This window comes from Falco peregrinus, chromosome 3, assembly GCF_023634155.1.
Source record: "Falco peregrinus isolate bFalPer1 chromosome 3, bFalPer1.pri, whole genome shotgun sequence".
Lineage (NCBI taxonomy): Eukaryota > Metazoa > Chordata > Aves > Falconiformes > Falconidae > Falco > Falco peregrinus.
In genome coordinates this window covers 18,245,156-18,272,112 of record NC_073723.1, presented here as the reverse complement: position 1 = coordinate 18,272,112, position 26,957 = coordinate 18,245,156, and the positions used below count along the sequence as shown (strand labels likewise).

General features: G+C 39.2%; 1 protein-coding gene across 4 annotated transcripts in view; it reads left to right on the top strand.

Moving 5' to 3' along the window:
• NSMCE2 (NSE2 (MMS21) homolog, SMC5-SMC6 complex SUMO ligase) overlaps nucleotides 1–26,957 on the top strand; it is a 136,079-nt gene that overhangs the window by 50,062 nt on the left and 59,060 nt on the right. For all 4 annotated transcript variants that reach the window (XM_055798583.1, XM_055798585.1, XM_055798584.1 and 1 more), the window contains one exon: nucleotides 13,665–13,818. In XM_055798583.1, the coding sequence (XP_055654558.1) occupies nucleotides 13,665–13,818 (154 nt within the window). The remainder of the gene's footprint in view (nucleotides 1–13,664; nucleotides 13,819–26,957) is intronic.

Sequence of the window (26,957 nt, the reverse complement as noted above, 5' to 3'; positions counted from 1 at the left end):
TCCAAAGAATGATCATCAGTCATCGTGAAAGACCAATATCCCTTTACTCTGCTATCTATGAATACTGTTGGAGGCTTCTCGTGCCTTCTTCAAGCAAGGAATCTAAACTAGGAACCACAAAAAAATCTTGGGTTAGTACTTGCACAAATGGGTTGTATTGTGACAAAGGGTTTGAGAAAGACACACGCACACCCCCAACAAACAAACAAACAAACAAACACCTAGCTTTCACCATTGAGCGATAGAGCTCATACTATATATGAGAAGAACGGGAGATATTTGTAGTGGTAATTCTGAAATGAATGTGCCTTTCTGTTCTGTGAATATTTGTATGTTAAATACAGGGAAGGGGATTTTCAAAAGCACCTACATGATGTAAGAACCTTGCAGAAACAAAATGAAAGACAATCCATAGCTGAATGGTTAGGCAATAACCTGGGATGTGGGAGAGTCAAGTTCAAGTACTTGCTCCAATTATCTTTTAATTAGTTATACAAAGTGGAACAACTTCAAACGGGAGAGATCGAGATGCCTTACCCCTGAATACCCAATAGCCTATGGGCTAGGGCAACTAATATGGGATGAGCAGAGATCTGAGAACAGGTCACTCACCTTACTGATGACTATTTTAACCGCTGAGATATTAAATCTGATAGTATGTGGATTTCTCTCATCATGGCTTATGAGGAAGGATTTGCCTGGCTTAAGCAACTGACTCAAGGAAAGGGTTTGTGGTGGAGGCACTCATTGCCATTAGAGGAACAGTGCTCCCTGTCTGTTAGACAATCCTTGCTTAGATAGCTGGTTTTTCTGATTCCTGTTTTTTGATATTGGGTTTCTCCATCCATTTTATAAAAAGCCTTGACTGGCTAATTCAGTCAGGGGATTGCATTAGGTAATAGGATCTTTGAAGTGCTACAGTTTGCATCTTTGCTACAACTTGGTAGTCTTCTTGTGCATCCAGTTCTTTGCTACAAAGTAGGGACTTACAGTGGTGCTGACAGACAAAACAGAAGGTGCAAAGGACTTTTAACAAGGCTGTCACATTGAATAGCAGATATAAAGACATTACCTATTGTTAAAATACATTTACTGTTACAGGAGGAAACCATGCTAATATACTAATTACATCATCTTGAGAGACTCAGAATTATCTCTACAGGATTTCATGAATCCATGTCCATTTGATTTGTCCTAATTCAGAGCCTTGTCATCCTCATCTGCAATCTCTTGCCCAGATGGAGCATGGAAATTGACACAAGCATTCCTAATATGCAAACCAAGATCTGCAGTTCCACTTCAAAGCAACAGCTTCTGAAGTGGGAATTTTAATTATTCCATTTTGAATTAGTGACTCTGCAAAAGAGGTTTTTTCTTCTGCCAGTGATTTGGGTGTTCTTTTTTTTTCAGTTCTGTTACCCAGCTTTGCAGTAGGCATGTCTCATTCTGTCATGCGAACAGTGAAATGGCTGACGAGCTATCGATCCATGTGTTTACTGATTGTAATCCATAACGTCTTTAGAAAGTTTTTTGTCCTGTTCTTGGGTTCTTTTCTGTCTAGTGTTTTATATAACAAGATGAGATTCCTCATCACTCAGAATAGGAGTCTGTCATGAACTTGAGAAACAAGGACAGATATCAACTGTCCTATATTTTGTAGACATGAGCTGTGTCTGCTGTCAAAACTTAAGTCCCTTGGACAAGAGAATATGCTGGTGAAGGCTGGTGGAGAAGAGAAACTCAGGAAGCAAGAAATATTATCATGTGAATATATATTGCATGGCAGAAGACAAAAACAAAGGGGAACAATCATGATAGGGATTGATAACAGTCAATCTACAGAACTGGCCAAAGTAGCAAGTGATTGGCTGAGAAACAGCTGAAATTTCATCTGATTTTGAATAACTACAGAGTAGTGTCAAGTCAAATTTAAATACTTTGCTGTGACGTACTCAGAAGATCCGTGCTGAAGTGTGAGATGCAGTTAAGAGGTTTAGTTACTTACGGTGAGTTTCAGTGTTCCACTTTGGAAGGTGTATTTTCACTTTATAATGGGGTGACTTAAGGAGGTCAGCGACAGTAGAGGAAGGTGTGCTGCAGCAGCACTCTCAGGACAAAATATTCCTAGGTACCAGTGGGTGCACTTCTGAAAGCATGTACTACCATAACCCATAAGAGGTCAGCATAACTTGCCGTTCCTCAGTCTGCTGACCCGTGCGTGGAGGGTCGGCAGTCACTCCCACTGTCTGCTCCCTCCATCCTTTCCAAGTGACTCAGGAGCTGGTGTTTGGTGAGACTGTAATATATAAAGGAATAATGGAGGCATCCCATAATTAGGGCTAGTAATAAGAGAGGAATCAGTCTAGCACATGATATACAGTGAATGAGTCAGAGAAATGATGGAAAAGCGAGTTTGATAGAGTTATAAGAAGGAATGTGCAGTACTGAAAAATTGCGATGAATGATGAGATGAGCTTCGAAAGAAGCTAAAAAAGGGAAAGCAAAGTAATATGAGAAAGAGGAAGGACAAGTTCAAAACCAGTACTAAATATAAGAGCTAGGTCTGTGAATTCAGAAAGATGTAGGGAGAAGTTTAAGTGGCAGGGGAGGTGTGATCAAGAGAGTTGGCTGGCATAGAGTTTATGCTAGAAGCCTGAAAGAATTTGGGGAGACAGATTTCATAGCATTGCGGAAACTGAGGAACAAGAAAAAAAAAAAAGTATCTATTGAGTCTGAAAATAACAGAAAGGAGATACTTGCATGCATAGAGTTATAAGTTTAGAAGATGATGAATTCTTTTTTGTGCTTTTAAATCTTAGTGGTAAGTGACAGTTTGTAGTCATGGATGACATCAAATTTCTGGGATTGTCAGCCTGCATAATGGGAATGGTTTTTATAGTCAAAAAAGTACTGAGGTTTTTTTCAGCAACCTTAAAGTGGCCAAACTCATACTGGTTTGCCTTCCTGGGTGAGTAAGTTCTTATGGAGAAAAACAAAATTTCTACTCCATAACCGTTTTTTGTCAGCTGAGGCAATATTAAGAAAAGTGTATTTAAATTTGAGGCTAAGCTTTTTATTTTGCTTTTACAAATGGTATTTCAGCAGTATATGTGAAGAGTATTCTATTTAGGAATCCTGTTTCGTGCTCCTTTTTTTCATGTCTGCCATGCAGACAAACTCTCAGGTAGGACCATCTCCTTCAGTGTTATAAATGCAGTTGAAGACTCAGTTTTTCCTGTTTCTTCTCACCCTGCTGTCACATTTTGCAGGCATGAGCAAACTAATACTGCTGTCGCACACTAGTCTCTGTTACAGAAATTGTTATTTTAACTGTGAACTATTTAAAAACCTTTTTAAATTAAAGTTTGATTTTAATTACTTCCAACAGCATGTAAAAATCAAGGGCTTATGTATAATGGGGGAGTCTATATGGGCTGGAGAGTTGGAATATGATTTCATTTTTAGTCATAATTTTAAACCTGGATTGGTAATTTACATTCAGATTTTATAAAAAGGCTTTACATATAAATTGCAAGAGAGTTGCAAAACAAATGTCTCTGAATTTTTAAAAACTCTTCTTGTGTGCTTTCTATTATACAGTCATCTATCAGATTGCATCCGGTATCCACCTTACAGTTAGGTATCACTATTACTAGTATTGTGTTTAGTTACAGCTTATTATATTGTTCACAGTTTTCCGGGTTTCCTTTAATGTGGAAAGTATGAAGCAAGCTGGTTTTGAGTTAAGATGTGGAAGTTAATGTAATGACCCATAATAAGAAAGCTGTTCAGGTTCCATCAAATTTCTCGGGACCCAGTTTTGCGAGGCTCTGTATAAAAAGGGATGCTCTGGAATCAGGAGGCTGGGCTCAGTCCCACAGGACAGACAACTGTCATAGCCAGAAACAGTCAGTTGTGAAGAGGTTTGTGGGCATCGTAATAAAGAAAGATAGCTTTAAATGAGCATTTTGAAGAAGGATTTAAAGATATATTCACAAATGTTTATGAGTTTTCCCACAGCAGGAGGACCAAGAGACAGACAGTGCAAATGCCATTTGTTTCGAAAATCAAACAGGTAGAGTGGCAGGAACTGGCATCGTCGGTTACCTGCTGGCAAGAACCAGCTTCTTGATGCTGTGATAGGTAACAGAAAAGGTGTGGATAGACTCCAAGGATTTTGGAAAGTTGGTGGAAAGGATGTGTTGGGTGGTAATGTAGACAGGATTAATCTAGCCTGTTACACATGGAGTCTTTGTAAAAACTGGTGGCTATAGAGGAACATATAAGTAGCTAATCTAGCATACTAGGAGCAAAGGCCCTTTGAATGCTTTTTTTTGTGATACAGTTCTGTTTCTGAGGCTTTGCTGAAACTGCATTAATAACAAAGATGGGACCTATAGGCAAAGAAGAGGAAAAGAATCGCAGTTGAAAATATCCTTCTCTGTCAGACAATATACTGCCTGCAGGGAGCCTATAAAATCTAGGGAATTGAGATACCCTGGTACACCTATACAGCAAAAAGGGTATGTTAGCATTCCAGAGTGTCCCATGCAGCAGGAAAGAATTACTTGTGCATGTACTAGGAAAGCACGTAGTGTTTGCCAAGACAAGGGAAGAGGTGCAAGCTGTCAGCCAGAACTGGTAAATCAAGAAGGATAAGAATGGAAGGAAGGAAGACCTGGCATTTAGTGGCTAATAACTCTATTGAGGGCTGTCCCAATAGGAAGCTGGATAAGAAAACATCACTAATAGTGATTGAAGACTGTGATACGTGGAGAGGCTCAAGGGAGAGACTTGTCTCTAAGGCATTTGCAGGAAAGTGCAAAATAAAAGGCAGTTCTGCCACAGGACGCAGACTGGGACTGCCATACAGGTGAGGTCTTTGGTACCTACTGCGGTGTAAGGAAGGCAGGTGCTCCCAGTTTATAAGAAAATTCTGGGCCCACACTGCAGTTGCACTTTTTTTTTTTTTTTTTTTTTTTTTTCTGCTTGGTGTAGCTTGGCACCATCACTGAATTCACTGTTCTGTGTTAAAGGTGGAGCTGACCCTGATGGAAGTATTTCCATCTTGATCCATATATTAATACAGATATATTAACTTGATGAGCCTAGGCTCAAAGTGTCAGCCAGAATATATGTTTTTCAACTAATGTCAATTCAAATAAAGCATGAGTCTATACTTAAGGAATCTTATTGCTCTTTCTCAAAAGTGTAAAGGTTGCCTTTAGTCTTAATGAAAAATGACAATATGACTCACATTGCTGTTTTGGAGAATATGAAGAAGAAATGCTGTCAGTGCTGAAGAACTTTTTAAGGACAAGAATTTCATCAGATGAATAAAAAAAAAAACCACAGAGGAGTAAAAATTGAAGAAGTCTGCTTAATTTTTGCTGGAGGGTATATCCAAGGAATATGGAAAACATCCCTCTGGAAAAACAGCTGATTTTAACAATACATGCTGTATGCAGGTCTTGAAAGAATAAGTCACACTTTGTGTTTAAACTGGGATCAGCTTCACAGCTGGCATAAGTCAACAGCGTTTTGTAGGAGCTGCTGGAGATAACACTGAATTGTACTTGTTTTAGGATTTAGCCCTTTATTTTCCACACTATGGAAAACATGAGATTTAGCGATCTCAGTCAACCAAGCAGAGCCATACAAGAGTAAACAGGTTGTTAATCTGAAATCACCTTAGGGCCTTCTGCTCCCACTGAAATCAATGTATAAATTTCCATCAGTTTGAGTGGAATATTAAAGAAAAAAAAAAAAAGCAAGCTCTAATATCCATGTTAATGTATTTTCTAAATATGTGAATTAATCAGCAGCTTGGTAAACTGGTTCAACAGCCTGATGCATTTGCTGAATCAACCTTGCTAAAACAGATGCACCATCTGCCTCACAGTTTCTAACATGCTGTTAAAACAAAGCAACATTTTTATAAGAATAGTTATTTTTGCTCTTATAAGCCTTAATCTGTGCTCAGGCAAAACTACTCAGAACAAAATGCAGTATATCTCTAGTGTACCAAAATTAGCTTGCATAAAATCTGTTTGTGGCAGAACTTTAAAATACATAAAGAAAGGATTAGTAAATTTATGTACTTGCTCCTCTACTGTGTCTTAAACCGTATTTTTTAGGTGTTTTCATAAATGTCTCCCAAATACTGTATGATTTTTTGCTTTGTTGTATTCATACTTCATATATTGAAAAACTACAGAGAAACAAGATGAAGAGACTTCTGTTTTGTTGAGATCATTAAGAAAATGCAGTCCAGCCCTCATGGCAAACCACAGGCAGTTGGGCTTTCAGAAATGCTGAAGGGATTAAGGTGCTAAATATCCATTAACTGTCTTCACTTTGGTTTGTTGGGAAAACATCATCTCTAATGCTCATATTTATTGCTGTCTGTATGAGCCAGTTTTACACTATTGGAAGCAAGTAGTTTCAATACTGGTATTTCAATAAGATCTTCCTTCATTGCTTCTTTTTACCCCTTTGCACTTTGCAAGGCAGTGTGCAAAGGGTCTTGGGGAGAAACAAGAAGATTTTCACACTCTTGTCTCTACCATAGTGGGCAACTGGGGAAAATACAAAAATTTATTTTTTTTTCTGTTAAAACACGTGCAGAGTAAAGCATTTTGCTTAAGGTGGCACTTCTAACAGATAGAAACACCAAGAAATGCTTTCAAGCTGTAAACTTTGCATTTGCACCCAGGTGATTTGTTTCCTCACCTGGTGCTAATTTACTTTAATCTCACTCTGTATATACAGTTCCTTTCTAAACAGGAGAAAGAAAGCAAACAGGGTGGGCCAAACTCAAATTTCTAGCCTTACCAAACTGACTCACACATGCTGTGACTTGCCGGGGAGGGGGAGGTTGTTTGGATATACCCCCAGGATACATGGAAGCAGTGTGTGCCCCTCTGTGCTTACTTTCTTGATAAAGGTAAAACATCTTCAGCTGTGTTGGAAGTAGGGAAAAGAAACTGGAAGGTGGTAGCAATTTCATTATGGGGGACGCCTTAGCTACAGCCACCGTATTGACGTGCTGCTTTTGAACCATGGCAACCCTGCCTCACCTTTAGACTGTTACTCTGGCAAGGTTTTGCGATATTTTAAAACGTGCTGACAGTCATTTTCTGTTGTGCTGGCCGGGTTTAATAGGCAGTATGTGTCATAAGTATGGGTCAGCCCTTATAAATATGCCTCTCTTGGCATTTCACAATTGTCTGCGAAGGTGTTGCTCAACCAGAGTCCCAGCCCTGCAGCCATGATGTATAGAGGTGTTGAATCTCCTGAATCAGACATGGGCCCTTAGGCAGTTCTGACTGCAGCAGAGCTGTGTTCAAACTAGCGCAGCTCCTACTGCCGAATGATGATATCCTTTTTGACTGCCCTTGCAGATGTTTCCAAGAGCTGGGTTTTATTTGTGCATCAACAAATGATCTGATATTTGCTAAGGTTTTGAATCCAGCCATTGAAGAATAATAAATGACTGTTTAGGTTGAGTTGAAATTTTGCAGCCTGATTCAGTTACAGTGGTGACTCACTTAGAGTTGGTTCTCACATGATTCACAAAGCGTATTGGGTGACTCAACCCACAAATTTACTTAGCTCCCATGTTATTTTCCCTCTCAGTGAAAAAAATTGGTTATAATAAATAATCACAGCAAACTTTGACTTACCCTGAGGTAAAATAAATGTGTGTGTTGAAAGGCTGCGTATTTGTAATAATAAATTATTTAGTGAGGTAAGGATGAAATAATAGGACGTAGGAATTGTTAAAGAAAGGTGACATGCATTTTTGGCTGATGTTGCTGCATAGCAGATGTAAATAAAGGAAGAAAAGTTATTTTTATCTGATGGACATGCTCAGAGAGGCTGTTTTGACGGTGTCTGTACTTACTGTTATAGCCAGCCAATTCTTGGTATTTGTTCTCTGAAACAGGTAGTTTTAGATATGTCTGTTGTCTGGGTCAGATATTTTAAAGTCAAGCCAATTCAGAAAGCATGAGATACCTAGGTTCTGAAAACTGGGTCTTTGTAGGATGTCTTAGGCTAGTCACCCCAAGTCCTGAAGTAACTGAAGTTGTCTGAAAAATCTTGACTGAGTTCCTTTACAACATCAAATTCACAGAGGTGAGAAATTGTCCCAACAGGAGCTATAACATACTAAGTTTTTCTTCAAAAGATGCAGCTGCTCTCAGTGTTCCATAAGCATACACAGAGGCACATGGCTGTAGTGTAAATGCAATCTAAAACTCGTGAGTTTGGAGTTAGCTGGAGACATCAGTGTATCCTTTTTCAGAGTGTCCCAAAATGATAGAAGTATCTAGGTAACTACATACCTCTGAGCTTCTCAGCACTAAGTGACTAATCACTCTCCCTTTCATAAATGAAACAACAAAGAATCTGGAAAATGAAGAAGTTCTGCCACGTCAGCTGACTTGGTCATTAAAAAGGTCATTAGCAAGCAGGAATGTTTCTTTACCTCACAAATACCAAATGTCAATAATATCTGTAAATTAAACTTTGTAAGTCTGTATTTTGTAGAGATTAAATTACAGGGAACAGATAGTGTGTGGTTTGAAAGATTAAGGTGAGAATTCTGAATTCGTCGGAAAGATCATTCTTTTGCAGATTGCATCATTGGTTTGAGGAAACCTCAGCATAGTTCAGGTATGTCAAGAAATTTCTGAGAAATAAAATGGATGGTACTGGCAAAGTCCCAAAAACCAAGGGGCATAAACAATAGCTGAAAAAAAGGTACCTAGGAACAGTGACAGGATTAAAAATATGCAGCTAAAGGAATTCTGTACTAGAGAGAGAAGAAAGAAAAGGCTGAAAGATTAACTGTGGAGTGTCACATGCTGAACCACTGCAATGCAAAGTCCAGTGGAGCATTTTTGCAGTGTGCAGAATGCCACGCTTCTATCACAGTTTGCCAAGCAGCCACAAGATGTTTCGGGCCTCCTTGTAGAGAGTGAACGAAATGCTCATGTTACTTTGAACTTTCCCTCAGCTAAAGAAGGTAAAAGGATGGCTTTGTGCTCAAAGCACAGAACCAGGATTTAGTTATTCTTGGTTCTGCCACAGTCTCCTTGTGCAGCCTTAGGGCAAGTTATTCATCTCTTCATGCCACAGTCTCCCCGTTTGTAAAATACAGTTGGTGGTACATATGTCACAGTGGTTGGTTGAGGCTAAATTCCTTAATGTTTGTAAAGTGTTTTGGGACATAATACTGGGAAGGACAAATCACTAAATGCTGCAATGTTCCATGCAGAATTATGCTAATTGGTGGGGTTTTGGACACTGGTCCCTTACTGTATGTAACTAATGCTGCAAGCTGGTCCAATTTTACTCTATTGTACTTTTAACCTCACTGGTTCTGGGACCGGTCTGGAACAGAATAATTCATTTCTCATTGGGTGGTTATGGTAATTGATGAAATAAAAATTCCCCAGACTGCTCCTTGGAATACCTTGTGTTTACCGTTGTCTGAAGCTGTGCAAGCTAGCCTTTCAAAAAGTCTGATATTCGGAGGCATAGTCTAACAGCTTATGCATGGAATAGACACACTACCAGTGAAAGAATCTGAAAAAGCAAGGCTCATCCTTACAGGTAGATATTGGCAGAAGTCAAAGACCTGGCTCACTTCATAAGCATTTCCCATCAAACGCAGTAACCTCTTTGTACATACTAGCTGTGACCAGGTGGTATGGTGTGTTGCCATGAGCAAATGAATCTTTGGATAGGTAAACCACAGCTATGTTTTTCTAAACAATTACTTTTTCAGTGTTTCTAAATGTGTTTTCCTATCAGCACTGCTGGTAGATCATGTATGGAGTATCATTAATTATCATGTATAACATGTCTGTTCTCCCTCTTACTGCTGAGCCCCATGCAAATACCCATGTGGTTCTTTGCTGCTATGGGACTGTCACAGCAGCTGTTTTTTCTGTTGCTGTAAACAAGCTGTTGTGACTGATACTTCTTTTCACCATATGTCCTGAACACTCCCAGTTCATGGTTACATGTCATTTCCAGGATGCTTTGCAGGGTGTGTATGCCTCCACCCCATTTCAAAATCATTGTAACTCTCAATGGATTGACTAATGACTGCAAGGTGTTACTTAGCATGCTGGTTTTGGCTGACAGTGCTACTAAATGAACAGTTGTTTGCTTAAGGTGTCTGTCATGGTTCCCACCTGAAGTAATTTTCACAGAGAAATTGAACATGCCGATGGCTTCAGTTTTGCTAGTAAGCGTTTATCTGACATGCTGCTGAGACCAACAAGGTGTATGACCCCAACTTGTCCTGAATATTGATAATTTTGCCCTGTTCCTTAGCCATGCCCTATGTATGTATTGTCCTTATACATTTTGTTACGCTGATCTCATCATCATTACTTCCATCATGAATGTGTAGAATAGGAGTGGGTGGTGAGAACTAAAGAAAACTCTAACGTACCTGTAAGGGTGTTGTGCTGATGCAGTGTATAAGATGTTGCAATTCTGTCCCACTGTGAGGAACTGGGACTGATGTCACAGTTTCTTTCATTTGTTTTCATTTATGTTGTTGAGTTTATGTTCTCAGGTCTTTTCTTGGGATAGGATATGCAGCACCAAAGAGAAATTGCTTGAGCACAGCAAACGTATTTATTTGTTATTATAGTGGGTGGACAGGCCTTATTATTCACCTGTGATGCGTTGACCTTCCAGAAGGTCTACCTGGCATTTCAGTAATAGCGTACGTGATGGTACAGTATTGAGTGTGGTCAGGAATGATGTGTCTACTCATCATTTTAATGCAATCGTCTGGAGGTAAACAGAAACTGAATTTAAATTATAAACGTGAAAGATGTTAAAGTACAGGAAAGAGCATTCTTTGAGCAACTCTGTCATCTGACTCTTTAAGTTTCCATTGTAGATGATTGTGTGAGCCTATGTCATATGTGCTGCATTGCTGGACTATCCTCACAACGTAATGTATTGCTACTGGAAATATAGCTGGCGTGAAAGCCTTTTTTTTTTATTGATAACTGGTGGAATTGTTCATGTTGCCTTTAGCAAATAGCTTGCTATCTCTTACTTTGTTGGATATATGGCAGCAAGCTGTGGGATTATAGTTACGTAGCCAAGGAGGGGTTTGTGTAATTGTTCTCTTGAGGTTAGTACAGATGTCTACATGCAAATTTTAGTAGCTCCACAGTAGCAGGGACAAAACTTATTCATGTGCATATAATGCAGCTTCTCAAACATCTGCCTTTTTGCTAACATAACAGTGTAGGTTACAGTTCCTGCTCTTTTTCTGCTCATATGGGTAAAGTCCTTTAATTCTGGAAGTTGGGGCTGAGAGAATGACTGTTTGAACTAACACTGACTGTGCCCTTCTCTTCACCTCTCGCACTGAGGGTGAATTTCTGTGCTCAAATCTTCCATGAGTCAAGAGAAAGCTTAAAAAGAGCCTGATGTAACTATATCAGTGTTGAACATAGTCCTTGTGGAGAGGAAAAGATTATTGACATTGTTTTTGCTGCAGATGGATGTCTGTGATGAACATCCACATCATTTATTTTACTCTTTGTGTGAGTATCAGCAAGTTAGAAGCACTTTGGTGGTTTTTTTAGTATACACGACTGGATCTATTCTGTGGTATCTATCCTTAGTGCTCTTGTTCATGATGAAGGCAGGTCTTAGTGACAGGTTGTTATTTGGACTATGCTTGTGAGTGTGGTCCTGTATTTGTACATTTGTTTCTGTTAACAAGAGAATGTCTGTAAAAACAGCCTGAGTTTTTGCAGAAAGGAGTATGTTTGCACTACATGTTGTCTAAATCAAATAATTATTTTATAATATGTTGTGTTTTAGATGTATTTTGATTTAGTAATTGCTTTCTTGTGCTTGCATGCACTTGATGGCCGAGTTCCTTCTTCAGCTGAATGGTGAAGAACGGTTGTTTTGGTTGTGATAGGCCTTCTTTTGCAGCAGTTTGCTGTGATGCTGACACAGGCAAATCATTTTAGTGCTATGATTGCCCTCCATTGCCCTGGGAGCAGAATGTTCTGTTTTACTTTGCTCCTTTTGATAAGTTTCATATGATATGGACTGCACTCTGCTGCTTGGGTTTATGCAGCAGCCTGTGCATCTGTGGTGACATGCTGTTGGTCTTTCATAGTCACGGTGCGCCTTTGGTTCCAAGGTATTCCTGAGTCTTTCCCGTCCACAGTTAGATGTTGTAGTAGGTGATCTTTTGTCTCCAGGTGCCTTTAAAAACTGCATGCTATCGCCTGGCAGTGCCTGTTTTTTTCTTATTTTTCTTTTTGCCACAACTTGCATCTGCCGAAAGTAAGTGTGCCAAACTGGCTTTACTTTTGGAAGAAATAATAGTTCTATGGATTGCTTTGCTTTGATTAAAAACAAAGTGAAGTTTTCTTGGCTATGTAGCATTTTATATACCTGCAAAGCTCATTTTTATGTGAACATTTATTATTTTTTTGGCTCCTGAAATAAAACATATTCCATAGGATTTCCAGGGTCTCTGTAAACTCTGGAACCTGTAAACAATTTGATGAAGTGATTTTTTTTTTTCTCAGTAGGCTCTTTTCCTGTCTTTCCCAATGAATAGTACTGTGGTCTGGTGAGGGGCGGAATTTAATGTGTCTGGTAGGGGGAGAGCAGCTCAGCAGAAATGGTGCTTACCTCTTTTTTTTTTTTTTCAGACTGGCATGTTTTGCCATATGTTTGAGATAGAAATAGCCTTTGTCTGGTTCAGAAAATGCTTAGCATTAAGGATTTGACAGATGTCCACCTTCTTTCAGAGTTTGTGCTGTTGCTCATCATAGCACAGTTCCCACCACCTGTAAACTAGTTCTTATGAAGATCTGTCAAAGGTACAGTTCCCTAGAATTTAATGTTGGCTAGAGAAACAGAAGGGAAAACTCTATAAATTATTGGGTTATGGGGGTTCCCAAAGTGCTTTTTGCATTCTTGGAATATCTTAATATGCCTATGTGATGACTTCCCTTTTGTTTCTAGTCATTTATTCTTCAGATCATTCCAGATGAAGTTACTGTAAGCAAGTGCTTTTGAAGAAACTGTTTTTGCCTGTCTATATGGCATAATGCTGCTTGTCCAGACAGCACAAATAAATTGGTTTCCTTTTACATTAGCTGTCTGTACTGCTTTTGCTGGTATTATCACACTAATCACGCATGTAGATTATAAGCTTCTGTAAAGCTCATTCAAAGATGGTGAGAGAGTGGAACATAACTTTAAAAAGTTATTTCTGTTTTTCAGTCATCTTCCCACTTTTTGGACAGAGTCGTATTCTTTGGTTTCATTCACATTCAGTGTTATACTGGTTCTTGTTAACATGTTGACCTTTATGACTCATGGAAGTAAATTTGATCAGTTTTCCCTGTTACTGTGAGAAATACACAGTATACAGAAACTGAGTTAAATGGTACTAAGAAGTTAATCTCTGCATTTCATAGTTACTGTTGTTGAAATAAATAGTTGCGTGGAGGTTATGGTTTCAGAGCAGGAAACCTAACTATAGTCAAAAGAAACTCGAGATTACGTTCATGAATTTCTGCTTGACATATTTGCTTTGTATTAAAATGTGTCATAATAAATAACATTCTATTTCTTGTTCCTTACAGATAAAACGAGAAAAACCGGAAAATATGCCAGATTTAAAATATTTAGTAAAAGAAAAATTTACTGCACTGGAAAGCAAGAACAGTGACTCAGATTTGCAAAGGAATGAAAAATATTTGTATTTTCAGGATCAACTTAAAGAGATGAGAAAACAATGTAAGTATTATTTTTTAAAAAATAGATTCTTTGAATGCCAAGTGTTAAGATGTGACTAACTGCTCTAAGATATAGAACTGCCAGCTATGGCTCAAACTGAGGTGAGTGTTTTTGTTCAAATTGCTATCTGTATAGAAAAAAGCTAATGTAATTACCTTGGTAATTTTATTTAGACTCCCACAGTTCCTGCTTTGTTTGAATACAAATACCATGAAACTCGCTTCACATCTTTTTTTCCTAAGGTGGGCTTTTTCATTTGGAGATTTTTTTCTTTTTTTTTCCTTAATTGATAGGATCTTCTAAAAGGATTAGGTAAGCTGTTTTCGTTTGTCACTTAAACAAATTGCTCCTGTTTCACAACTTAGGATATGTTGCAACTCTAAGAAGACCTTTGCTTTAATCGTAGAACTATATTGTTGGAAAACGCTTACTCTGTCTGTTCTCAGGTTTACAGCTTCTATGCACGCACCATGTAACACTGCAACTTATTAAAATCTGTTTTTCTTAATTCACGTGATTTATCAAGTGTTAGAAGTTTATTTGTGCTTAAATTACCAGAAAACTTAGAGAGTGAACAGTTCTAGTATTTATGCAACAGAACAAAATTGTATGCTTTTATTGCCCTGCACCTATAGCAGCCATTAAAATCACTCTGATTACTGTTGCTGGGAAAGTTCGTGGGCTCTAACACTATTTGTGGTGTTCTTCCTCAGTCTTGATTATGTTTTGAAATGATATTATTCTGCTTGCTGTCCCTTGACCCCTGTACCTATTTCCTCCCACCCTACATTTTGATTTCAACATAAACTGGTATCTCAGGAACTTCAGGAGTCATAGATTAATGATTTATACCCTCTGAAAATGATATTCTGGATGTTATCCTGTAGATTTCCTTGAGTTTTGTTTTTATGGAGCTCTGTCCAAAACCCACGGAAACTAGCAGAAAGAATTTTCCCGCTGACTTCACTGGACTTTGGATTACTTCCCTATAGAGATTTATGAAGTGTGAGGACATGCTTGACAAGGCAAATTTCAGATCTGATATCTCAAGGCTCCCTAGGATTAGAGCTTGAGGGCTTAATATATGTTTCCCATCTTTATGGTTTTTAAGATTTTGGATTTGAGTATTAACACTGATCTCTGAGTTTAATAGAGCTCTTGGCACTATTTTAAGAATGAACATACCAGGCTGCAGACCACAAAACTGTAATTTTCACTCCCTACATAACCATAAAATTATTACTGCCCCACCATTATGTTGTAATTCCTAATTTCCAGGTGTTAGTAACTGAGAAGATAAAATCTTGATAACTGACTTTGGATTTACTTTCCACCCTGTAATTGCCTGAGGAAGGGGTGTATGCCCTAGTAATATATTCAGCTCAGGCTATGGGATTGAGTTCTAGATGGCAGACCTGCTGAAAAAAAAAAAAACAAAACCAACTAAAATAAGCACAGTTATAGTTTTTCTTTAAAAAAAAAAATAAAAAAAACCTAGGACATCATTCTGCCACTACTGCCTGAAATCCAGATTTGTCTTTTTAGCCACTTGGACTTCTCTTTTGGTTGCACACAGTGGTCAGATTGTGCCCAAACCAAAATACATGATGATGTTGTATGAACTGCTATGTTCAGTACAGGGACTATTGATCAGCTGGCTCAGCTTGGATTTTGTAGAATTAATCCTGTTTTTGATGAGGTAAATCCATCACGTTTTTCCCTATTGAAGCATTTAATGCAGTTTAAAAGGTTGAATGGAAAATTGTTTGTTAGCTTTCACAAACAGTCTTGGATGAAATATAATGAACGTGTATTCAAATACACAGTCTGGTGCTGCGCACCTTCTTTTGAAATGGATAACTAAATGCCACCTCAAGCTACAGCTAGAAAACTGAAAGTTTTCAAAGCAAGCACAATTCTGCTGCCTTAAACTTGCATCAGTGTTGTGTTTTCTGCCTGAATAATCTGTTGTTCCAGCAGAAAGTCACTTTCCAACTTTACTTTCCTCTTTAAAAGGCTCTTTTACCAGGAAGGCTCACAGAAATTCTTAATAATAGGTGAATGAAGATCAGTGGAGTCCGTTTATGTTCACATATGTAAATTTGCTTCTGTATGATACAGTGACCTGGAACTAGTAAGACTGTCCAGTTTCTCTATTTATTGTAGTTATATGATCTTCTTGCCATTACCCTTATCCTCCCTCTATCCTTTTGTGTGTTTTTGTCACTCATACCTAGCCTTAAAAAAGACCCATGGAATTGATTATCATCAATTTATCCACAAGCTTAAAAATGACAGACACACACATTCTTATAGGATCAGGGCCTCTGGTCGTAACATCTTTGTGAGAGGCTAAACTGACAGTGTACTCCATCTGGTATGAAAAGCCTCTTCTCATTGTTGGGTTCTACGTAGTAAATTACAGTGCTGAGATGTATAATTGAGCACTGTCAATATTATCTGAAACACCACATATGCCATATAGAAAGTAGTGTTGCTGTAGAGAAAGAGTGGGCTCAAAGGCAGGAATTTCTGGGTTGCATTACCACCTGAGCTGAAGATTCATAAAATCTGAAAAAGACATCTACTTGTTTTGATAAACAAGGATGATTTACCCTATAGCACACCATATGTATATTTTTTTTTCTTTTGTAAGAAGAACATTAGGGTCACCCTGTTAAATATTCAATAGCCATGCTTAAGGCAAGACATCTCTGTGTTCTTAAGCTTCTCCTGTATGAGTTGTGAAGCATGAGTCCTACGATACTGCCCCCAGAACACAGCAGATTATATAACATTGCAATTTTGGGACACAGTTTAAAACTACTTGATGTCAGTTACATGTATCAATAACTTCATCAACCGTTACCTAGTTAGTTTTTTGGTTTGAACTATTAGTCTTGCCAGGTTTGGGCACAACCTGGTGCATAACTCCTGACCAGTTTCAAGCACACATATACAGTGAGTTCCAATTTTTAGCTCTTTCCTGGGATTTGGTTTTATTCCTAAATCAGATAAAATATAAAAATTCCAGCCAAGTTTTCTCAGAGGGGCTTTCCTGGAGTTCTCTTTTGTGCCAGCCTTTTCTATCTCAAAGGAGCAGATGAGATACGTGCTACAATTATTTGCCTTCCATGATGAGTTACCATTATTACATATCTTTTATGCAGAGTTTGACATTTGTGTTCTAGAAAAGCTGAAAAAGAAAATGTTATATTCTCACATTGTCTTGCTACTTAGAAATTCACTAGGATTTGAAGGAGAAAAACTTTCTCGACACACTTTTTAGGAGTGGTGCAGAGTGTGAAGTAGTTAAATATAACCTTATTTTAACAGAAAATTAAGAAAGCTAATACATTTTCTCTCTTGATATTTGCTGCCACAGTGATGAAAGGGAGCTGCATGGTTGTTCCCTGACACCTAATAGGTGACATGCAATACAGCAGGTATCTCTAATACTCAGGGTGGAGAATGGTGCTGTATCACCTTCAGATTGTCCTCTTCTCTAGGCAATTCCGCAGGAAGGAGACCTCCATAGCTTTGAACTTTAGCAGTAGGTAAGGTGCAGAAATGAAACTGGGAAAGTGCATCTCTGTGGCAGTAAGGATGATATCATACCTTAGAGCAGTTTCTGTTCTCATTTTTCAGACAGTTTGCAGGCATTTTCCCTCAATCTGTGAGCCTTTATTATGCAGATACTTTAGCTGGAATTTGTGCAAAATGATGCAAAATCTCCACCTCTGATGATATGTGTCAAAACACTGTCAGACAGGTTTTATGTGAACAGCAAGTGATTTTTCTGAAGTCTGTTTTCAGAACTATCTTACATTCCTGAATTCCCACTTCTTATTTTTAATGAAAAATGTTTTCATTTTTCTACTTAAACCTGCTTAGAATGTAAGCATGTCATGGTTTAACCCCAGCTGGCAACTAAGCCCCACACAGGTGTTCACTCACTCCCCTCACAGTGGGATGGGGGAGAGAATCAGAAAGGTAAAAGTGAGAAAACTCATGGGTTGAGATAAAGACAGTTTAATAGGTAAAGCAAAAAGCCATGTGCACAAGCAAAGCAAAGCAAAGCAAGGAATTAATTCACCACTTCCCACAGGCAGGCAGGTGTTCAGCCATCCCCAGGGAAGCAGGGCTCCATCATGCATAATGGTTACTTGGGAAGACAAAAGCCATCACTCTGAAAGCCCTCCCTGCCTCCTTCTTCCCCCATCTTTATATGCTGAGCTTGATGGTCTGTGGTATAGAATATCCTTTTGGTCAGTTGGGGTCAGCTGTCCTGGCTGTGTCCCCTCCCAGCTTCTTGTGCCCCCCCAGCTACCCACTGGTAGGGTGGGGTGGGGTGAGAAGCAGAAAGGCCCTTGGCGCTGTGTAAGCGCTGCTCAGCAATAACCAGAACATCCCTGTGTTATCATCAATACTGTTTCCAGCACAGATCTGGCACATAAAAAATTTCCAGCACATAGTAGCCCTGTACTAGCTACTATGGAGAACATCACCTCTATCCCAGCCAAACCCAGCACATTTTCACCCCTTATTCCATACCATTTATATCATGCTCAGGTCCCACAATATGCAATATGTCATTAACCACCACTCCCATTCCCATCCTTTGGTATAATGAGCAAATATTGTTCCCTTAGCCTATGGACCACCCGTATGAAATGTCTTTAAAATTTCCAGAAATTACCACAAAATGTCCACTGAGTTCATTTAGTCCATGACTTTGGGCTCCATCTGTTGTGGTGGTTGCTCAGGACAAGGAGAGGTGGTGTGTGGCATGGAATTATTGGGCACCAAAGCCAGCTCAAGGTCAGGTTACTGCTGCACTTGTGTTACTTCTTGTGTGGCTTGCCCTACACTGATTCAGGTGGTTCCTGCTATAGGAATTCCTATGACATGCAAATCAAGTCGTGGGTTACAACAATTTAAAGGTATTTCCATTACAGTCTCCACTTCTGGTCCCTTTGGACCACATCGTATGGTTTAACACTGCAATTAATTCCTACCTTTGCCCCTGCTCTGGCTTGAATTTACCCACAGACTGCAGTTCATAGGGGTTGTACATGCTCCGAGTGGAGACTTATCTATGAGCCACAGTCTCTCCAGGGCTGCACCTGCTGCGGCATCAACTTACCCACAGCCACAGTCACTTCGAGGTGCACCTGTTCCAACGTGGCCTTATCCACGGGCCACAATGCCTTCAGAGATAGACCTGCTCCAGCGTGGCCTTACCCACAGCAACATCCTGTCAGAAGTACACCTGCTCCAAAACGGCCTTACTTGTGGCTGCAGACCCTTCCGGGGTGTACCTGCTCTTTCATGGGTTTATCCATGGCCACATGTTTTGAGGTTACCTAGCATGACCTCATGCACAGCCACTGATGCTTCAAGGTGTACCTGCTGCAGTACCTTCTCCAGTGTGGACTTACCCTTTGGCCACAGTCCCTTCAGAGGCATAACTGCTGCGGCACAGACATAACCACGGCTACAGAAGCTTTAAGACTGCTTTGGTGTGGACTTATCCATGGCCACAGATGCTTCAGGGTGTCTTGCTCCTACAAGGACTCAGCCACAGTCACAGTCCCTTTGACTCGAGTTCACACTGGAGTTCCAGCCTGTCCAGTACAGCAGCACTGCAGCAGCAGCAGCGATGCCCCGGCCGTCTGCCAGCCCCAGTGCGTTGCCATTGCTGTTATCAGAATGTTCCCAGGCACGGCACAATGAGATGATAGGCAGGACAGCAGTACAGCAAGCAACAAAAGCAAAAAGCAGCCACTAACGAGCACTAGACTGTACTATACAGTAAGGCAAGCAAGCCCATGGCAAGCACAGGAGCCTGTCAATTACTAGCTAAACAGCAATAGCTATAAATTTGATCTAGCACATTCCAGTAATATCTGTTGTTATCCTGAACCCTTCAAGCCCCGCGTTGGGCACCATAAAAGACTGTCATGGTTTAACCCCAGCCAGCAACTAAGCACTACACAGCCACTTGCTCACTTCCCCTGTGGTGGGACTGGGGCGAGAATCAGAAGGGTAAAAGTGAGGAAACTCATGGGTTGAGATAAACCAGCACAAAGCACTATATAAGAAGTGTTGATTAATTTTTTTTAATTATTATTATTTTTTAACCTGAAATGTAACCCAGATTTTTATTCTTGTAATTCTTGTAACCCAAAATGGCTACATTATCTTTTCTAAGTAATTGAGCACTTGGAGGGATATTCACTAAATCTGGTAATACCAGATTTAGTGAATGAAATAATAGAAATAATAGAAATAATAGAATAGGAAGTTCTAAACAATTGCATGTGTGGATTGTAAGGAAAATTTTTTGTGACCGTAACCCTACATGACTGATGCTGTCCTTATGCATAAGGGTCCTGAATCTTCAGAGTGCTTAGTGATCTCCTTTTCATTAAGTGAAATGCTTAAACAAGTTGCTTAAATTAAATTGCATGAGTAGATCCTTTGAAATGAGTGAGATTGCTGTCATGTTTAACTTCCTTGTTGGAGTGTAATCACAGTACAGAACTTTGCAGGACTGAGCCCATAGGAACTAAGTCATGATTACTGCAGGAATTGTAATTTTGCATTTTGTATCTTGTGTAAATTTAAAATTCCACCTTATGTTTAAAGTTGTATTACCAAGTCTTTTTATTTTATGCCAGTGTGTATATATATATATATCAAAGGCATCTTTGGCACGGAGTATGAGAATTTTGCCTTCACAAAATGAAAGTAAGATCTGTCTTTAATCTCTATGTATCAGTTTAAATTTCTGATACTCTGTGAAAAAGAGCTAATCAGAAAGTGTAATCTCAACTCCTGTGACCCTAACTGCCGCTGCTCTATTTGCTGAAAGTTATTTAGTTTCACATTCAGTGCACAAAGGATGACAGGTTTCATAGCCCTTTTATAGCAGCTGATAACATGCACTTTGGAATTCTTGATAACTGCAGTCTGTACGAACACCCAACAGATGCACACTTTGGTAGTCATTTTATAGAAAGTGCTGAGATTTGAGTGAATGACAATATTGCTGGTTATGCCAAAAAATTTAAGAGGTAAATCTAGCGGATGTAGGAAAGATAGGGTTTTTTTGATGGTGAACAAATAATTTGGAGATGCAATACTAGTTTAGGCAACTTTTCGTCATAGGAAACCAGTCATTGTAATGTATTTTGGAAAGTAGCAGCAGCAGTGCAGTTGTAAAGCTCTTCTTTGCCCTCTCTCCACTGAAGAAAAAAAATCTCCGAGGTTTTGAAAGGATAAAAGTATGTATCATGATTTAATATTTTGCTGGGACACATTTATAGTCATTATAAATAAGCAAATGTTTTGAAAGGAGAAGATTTTAAATTTAATATTTAATGTTCAAGTACATGCCATTATACCCTTTTGATACATGTATTTTAAGCCATGCATATGCTGAGAAATAATGATGCAAAAAGCTATTATTTTAGATGCAGTATGGGGTAGAGAAAAATGACACTGTGAAAGGAATTATCTTTAAATTCATAAAACAGTCTATCTGGAGATTCTAGGAAAGACTGAAGTCTTTGCTTTTAGTAGGATAAGAAAACAGGCTGCAACAAGACACTGTGTAGTAAAATGCTTGATAAGTTTCATCCAATTAGTCCTCACAACATCACACTGAAGTAGGCAAGTTAATTTTATTCCTCACCATATAACAGAGGTGAAACTTGAGTAAGAGGCTGAAGTTAACCTGTGTGGAGTCACATAACTGATTTGCAGATCTGGATTTCTCTTCAGTTGTACCCAACTTCTTAGCTGATCTGTTTTCATCTTTATACTTACCTGTGTTGGCAGAGGATCAGCTGAAAAATTACATTAATGTGATTTTCATTGTATTTTTAATTTAGAATACTAATTTTAAGTCCCGTTACCAACTAATTAGGGGGAAACAAATTCAGCACAAAAATTGAAAATTTGTAACTGGAAGTGGGATTGGTGTTATGATAGTTCAGTGGTGTGTGTGGGATATACACTTTTCATTTATGTGAATTTCCTTATAGACAGCTCTTTGACTAGTAAAGAAATGAAAGATGATAATAGCATTTAGGAAAGTCACTTGAAGTGGAGGAGACCGAGACCTCGGTTTAGTTCTTTGCTTTGTTACAGCCTTCTTGTATTAGATCAAGTCATTTAGGTTCAAAACAGATCACTGGGAGTTAGGTGCCTAAAATCTTTGTGGGTCTGTGTTTGTGGACTGTGCAAGGAGACACTAATGAAAGTGGATAGGCTCACATCCGTGCTGCTCTGGGCTGGTACCCTATGGAGCAAAGTAGCTGTGTCCAGTTTGGAGTGCAAAACACTCAATTGCCTTGCTTCTTTTGTGGCATTAAAACATCATTACTATTTTTTTGTGATGTTTTCAGTTCAAAGAGCTGGAAATAATAACATAACTGTGTTTTAGTCTGCCAGAGTAATGTTTTCATGGCATAATGCTGAGGGAGCAAATTGCAGCCCCTGAGGAGTGACATAAATATGTTTAAAGGCATTTGTATGAATGAGATCTGACTTTTGGGTAGGGTTAAACAACTGCCCTGAGAGAGAAACTTGGCATGGTTTTGTACTTTTGGGACTGTCCTGACTGTATATTTTCTGGAAGGAACTGGTTGGCTTGCTCAGCAGTGAGCTAGTCCACTTGTAGTTTGAAGGATTAGGAGTTCAGGGCCTGGGAATGAAAAAGAATGAGTTAAAGTGATGGTGATTGTGCCTGACGTACAAACCCTCTGTTTCACAGAATTATTGGAAAGAGAAACAAGGTAGAGAAACAAACTAGAAAAGGGGATACTCAAATATGATGGCAATGGGAGCTATACAGTAGTGCAAAATTGCCATCACAACTAGTGTCCTTGCTAGTTTGCAAAGAAGGACTGACTTTAGAATGAATGAAAACATCAGAATTTTTCTTTTGTAATCTGGGACAATTTTTCTGGGTCAAAAATTAGCTATGTTGATAGGATAGCAGGCAGAGGCTTGCATTAACAATAGCAGCCAAAGGATCTTGTGAGGGTTTCTTTGAGGAAATGATTGCCTTTCTAATATGATTGATCAAAATACAAAGTTTCTTGCTTTGTCATTTAGAACTCTGACACGGAATTCGTAGTTAAACTGAAAGAGTAATCAACCCACCCCCTCAAACAGCCCTTCTCCACTGTGAGTAACCTGCAGTATAGGTGACTGGGGTTTCGGTCTCAGCGATCTAAAATCAGAACTTGACATATTCTTGGCCTATTAGGGGATTAACCTGTAGCTCTGGAATCAGTCTCCCTCACTCTGTGCAGTGTGTATTGAACTATACACAAAAATGAAAAACACCTGCGGAAGGAAATACTGAGAGACACTGACCCTTTAGCCCTATGGTGAAGGCACTCAGCTGAGGGAGTTATCTAAATCAGAAAGAGCATCAGATGTAGGTCTCTCCTGTTATAAATATCTGCCCTTCCAATCAGTGAATACTTGAGGGTAAACTCGTCTTATCTCTTTCTGTGTCTGTCATCTGATGTATAAATATATTTTTAAAAGATCTACATTTTATTCCTGTGCAGAAGTCTTTGCAACCTATAATTCTTGCTTTTATATCAGCCTGGCTTTCAGATCAGCACTGAGTAGATCAAATCTAGAAAGGAAATGGGGTGTTGCATAGAAATAATTTTTTATTATTATTATACACTTAGGGGTAATACTCTGGGTAATTTATTTTTACTGTCATGGGATAATTCTCTCTTAAGTGAGCACACTGATGGCTACCAGCATGGCATTTTTACTGTTTGTAAGAACATATAGGTCAGGAAGCGAGCTTCTGGATGCTGATTCCATTCCCTTGATGTTGCTTTCAATCACGTTATCTAATAAAATGCCATCTTAAAATATATTCATTTCCCCCCCTTTGCTTCTGTTGAAAGAGTGATGAAAAACCTTAGAACCTTGCTCAGACAGTGAGAAATTTTCAGGCAAACCCGGTCTGTGACCAAGTTTTTGCTCATTTGTTTTTGTGCCAGCAATACACCCTATCTTTTCTAGATATTCTCCCTCAATGGCATTTAGTTCAATTCAGTCAGTTCCTGTATTTCTTGACTCTACGCTAATCCTGTTGTGCAATGTGGAAACTTATAAAATCTCGTGTCTTGTGACCATATTTGAGCTCATCAGGAATGTTTTATATGTTTCAGATGAGTGAGAAGCATAGAGAGAGATGCTAAATCTTGCCTGTATCTGAAATTCTGAAAACCTAAACAGACGGACTATACCCTATGGAAAATTTGGGGTTTTTTGGTATTAAAACATAAGCAATTTCACTAAGAGTTTTCCCTCACTTCTTTGATGTTGTAATAAAGCATACTATTTTGCTTGTAAAAATCTGAGCAGTAAAAATGCAAGGACTGCCTCTGCGAGCTCAGTACAATCTTAATTGCCATTATGTCTTTTGCATGCTATTCAGACAAATTCAAAAGGTAGAGGGTGGAGGAATTGCATTCTTGTGCCATGAGCTTACAGCTTAAACTTCAAGTGCGATCACAGGGAAACAGGTGAAGAACAGTCCAAGGAGAAGGTGGCAAATAAAGAGGAAAGGGAGAGCATCTCAGTGTTTTTTAATTGAGATGTTTTCATTTTGAAGTTAGGATGTTAAGGAGGAAAATAAAGCTCAGTGGAGCTTTAAACTTAGGGAGCTTTGTTTTATTGACTCATTTTCTGTTACTTGAGTATCTTACTTATGGAGGGACAGTAGTTTTTTTTACCCTTCCTATATTTTTACTTTCATCATTTATATGTGGGACTTTGTGCCACCAGTATGCACAGGGATCAAAGGAAATACTACTTCAAGTAGAGCTGTACTGCAAGTAGTGCATTTGGACTGACTGCCAGCAAGAAAGCATTTGAAGAAGAACAGGGAAGTAGATCTGAGATAATGCTGACTAAATAATAATCCATTATTGCTTATCATACTTCGTGGTAACTTCAGAGTACTCCAGTTCAGAGAAAGGAAAACACTTGGTGTTTTCATGGTGCCTGAAACTATCTGTCATATAGCTCTTTGGTGTGTCCTTCAGTAGAGCTGCAGGCTGAGCTAGGTCTTGCTTTGGTAAGCGTCAATGTAGCTTCTGAAATCAATGTAATTTCCCTAATCTATACTTGCAACATACAGTAACATGCAAAGTAATAATGTACAGCAAGATTAATAAACATCCTCTAATTCCTTATCAGAAGTTCACGTGCATTGGCTGCTTACTGAAATTTTTTAAATCCATATTGTTTCATTTCCCTCTTGAAAGCCGCAGGCAGCAGTGACCTCACAGTAAAGCATGATTTCTTTCCAACTTGAATTTTATGCCATTAAATGTACTGGAGATCTTCTTTACACTACCCCAAACCTGTTAAATAAGTTGGGCTGAAATGGAGGAAGAAAGCTGGAGAAGCACTGAAGGACTGAAACACCCATCTTTTAGGTTTGTGGACCTCAGACCTGATGCCAGAAGCCAGAGTTAAGTGCTTTGGCTCCCACAAGGAAGGTTATGGCACATCTGCATGAACAACTTTGTTCAGTGGCAAGTCTGTTCTGTCAGTATAGTGTGCTTTACATTGGTACGTCAATCACAGTATTGCGTAAGATGACTAAAAGTGTGCCAACTAGAAAGTAACGTGAAGGGAATGAATCGGGTCTTTTACTGTGAGGCTGAGCAGGCATGCTGCTATTATGTAGCTGGAGAGGAAATGGACCATGGCTCTGATCTGTGGATTTGGGAATTTTAGGCACTCAGACAATTACTGATGTTATCAGGGAGCTGAAGTGGTAATTGTGTGTACTGTCTCTCAGGGGTAACCTAAGATATGTTGCTTTTGGTCACCGTTAATACAAGGTCAAAGAAGTCAAACACCTTTATTGGCATTTACACTTACTCTAAAACAGGCTTGGAGCATTCAGATGTTCTGCCAGAACTGAGGAGTAGTTTTAAGTTGTCATCTTTCAGCTGTTACTAGCTCTCATTTGAGAGACAGCATCTGACTTTACAGGTAGGGATAGGTTTATCACGTCTTATCATCTGAAATATGGATGTAGATTTGTTGTGTTACCAGACTTGCACTGAATGATTTCAGGATTAAAGGCTGGTTGCTTAAGAGGTGTTCCAGCAGGCACCAGAAGTACTTCATGAGGGAGAGAAGCAGTTAGTGGAGTGATGGTGAGAGTGCTTATGTTTTACATCATAGCATTCTCTCTACAGCAGTTGCCCAGGAAGTGATGCAAATAAACTCATAAATAAGCACCTATGAAAAATTCATTATGGGGGAGATGCCACTTCTGGCTCCTCGCTGGATCCTCCAGATGCACCTGACCAGATTACTAGAGGCTGGACAAGAATACCAGGAAAACATCTGCTTTCCCTGCCTCGTGCCCTCTGTAGGTATTTGCTATTATTCATCATCAGAGTGAGACTGCTGGATGGGATGGACCTTACCTCTGACATTGTACAGTTGGTCGTAGGTTTTTAAACAGCGCCTCAGCTGTAGGCTAGTCCGTAGAGGGCACTCTTCAGCCCTTCAGTTGGAGCAGAATCTGCGGGCTAGGAAGGATGTGGAGAGGGTGCATGACTGTGTACTCCAGTAGTTAACTCACTCAGCAAGGAATGGGAAACTGGGTTCTCTACATCTCCATCACCACCTTCTCTTCTTCCACTTGGATGGAGCTGTGCCTACTTTCAAGAGCCAAAGAGGTCACAGGACAAACATATTCCTTGTTACTCAGGCTGGGGCAACTCTGGGCAGGCATAGAAGTCAGAAGGTCAGATCCTTGGAGAACCTGGGAGGGACTTACCAGAGTTAGATGCCTTAGGGGTTAGGAGGCCACTGAACAGGATTTTTTGTTATTTTGACTTTAGTGTCTCTAGTTTGTTTCAGTTCTTTGGATATGGCCCAGACATAAGTATTGTCCCTCACTCCCTGTTTGAAAGTTTATGGGTCAATCCAAGACTTAATGAAATCAAAAGAAGTCTTTCCAGGAAGGCAGCTCATCAGGATCTATCTATAAACTTCCAGTATAAACTAAGTGGCTAGTTTGTAATCAGATAGGAAAAAGACTGAAGGAAGACTGAAGGAAAAGC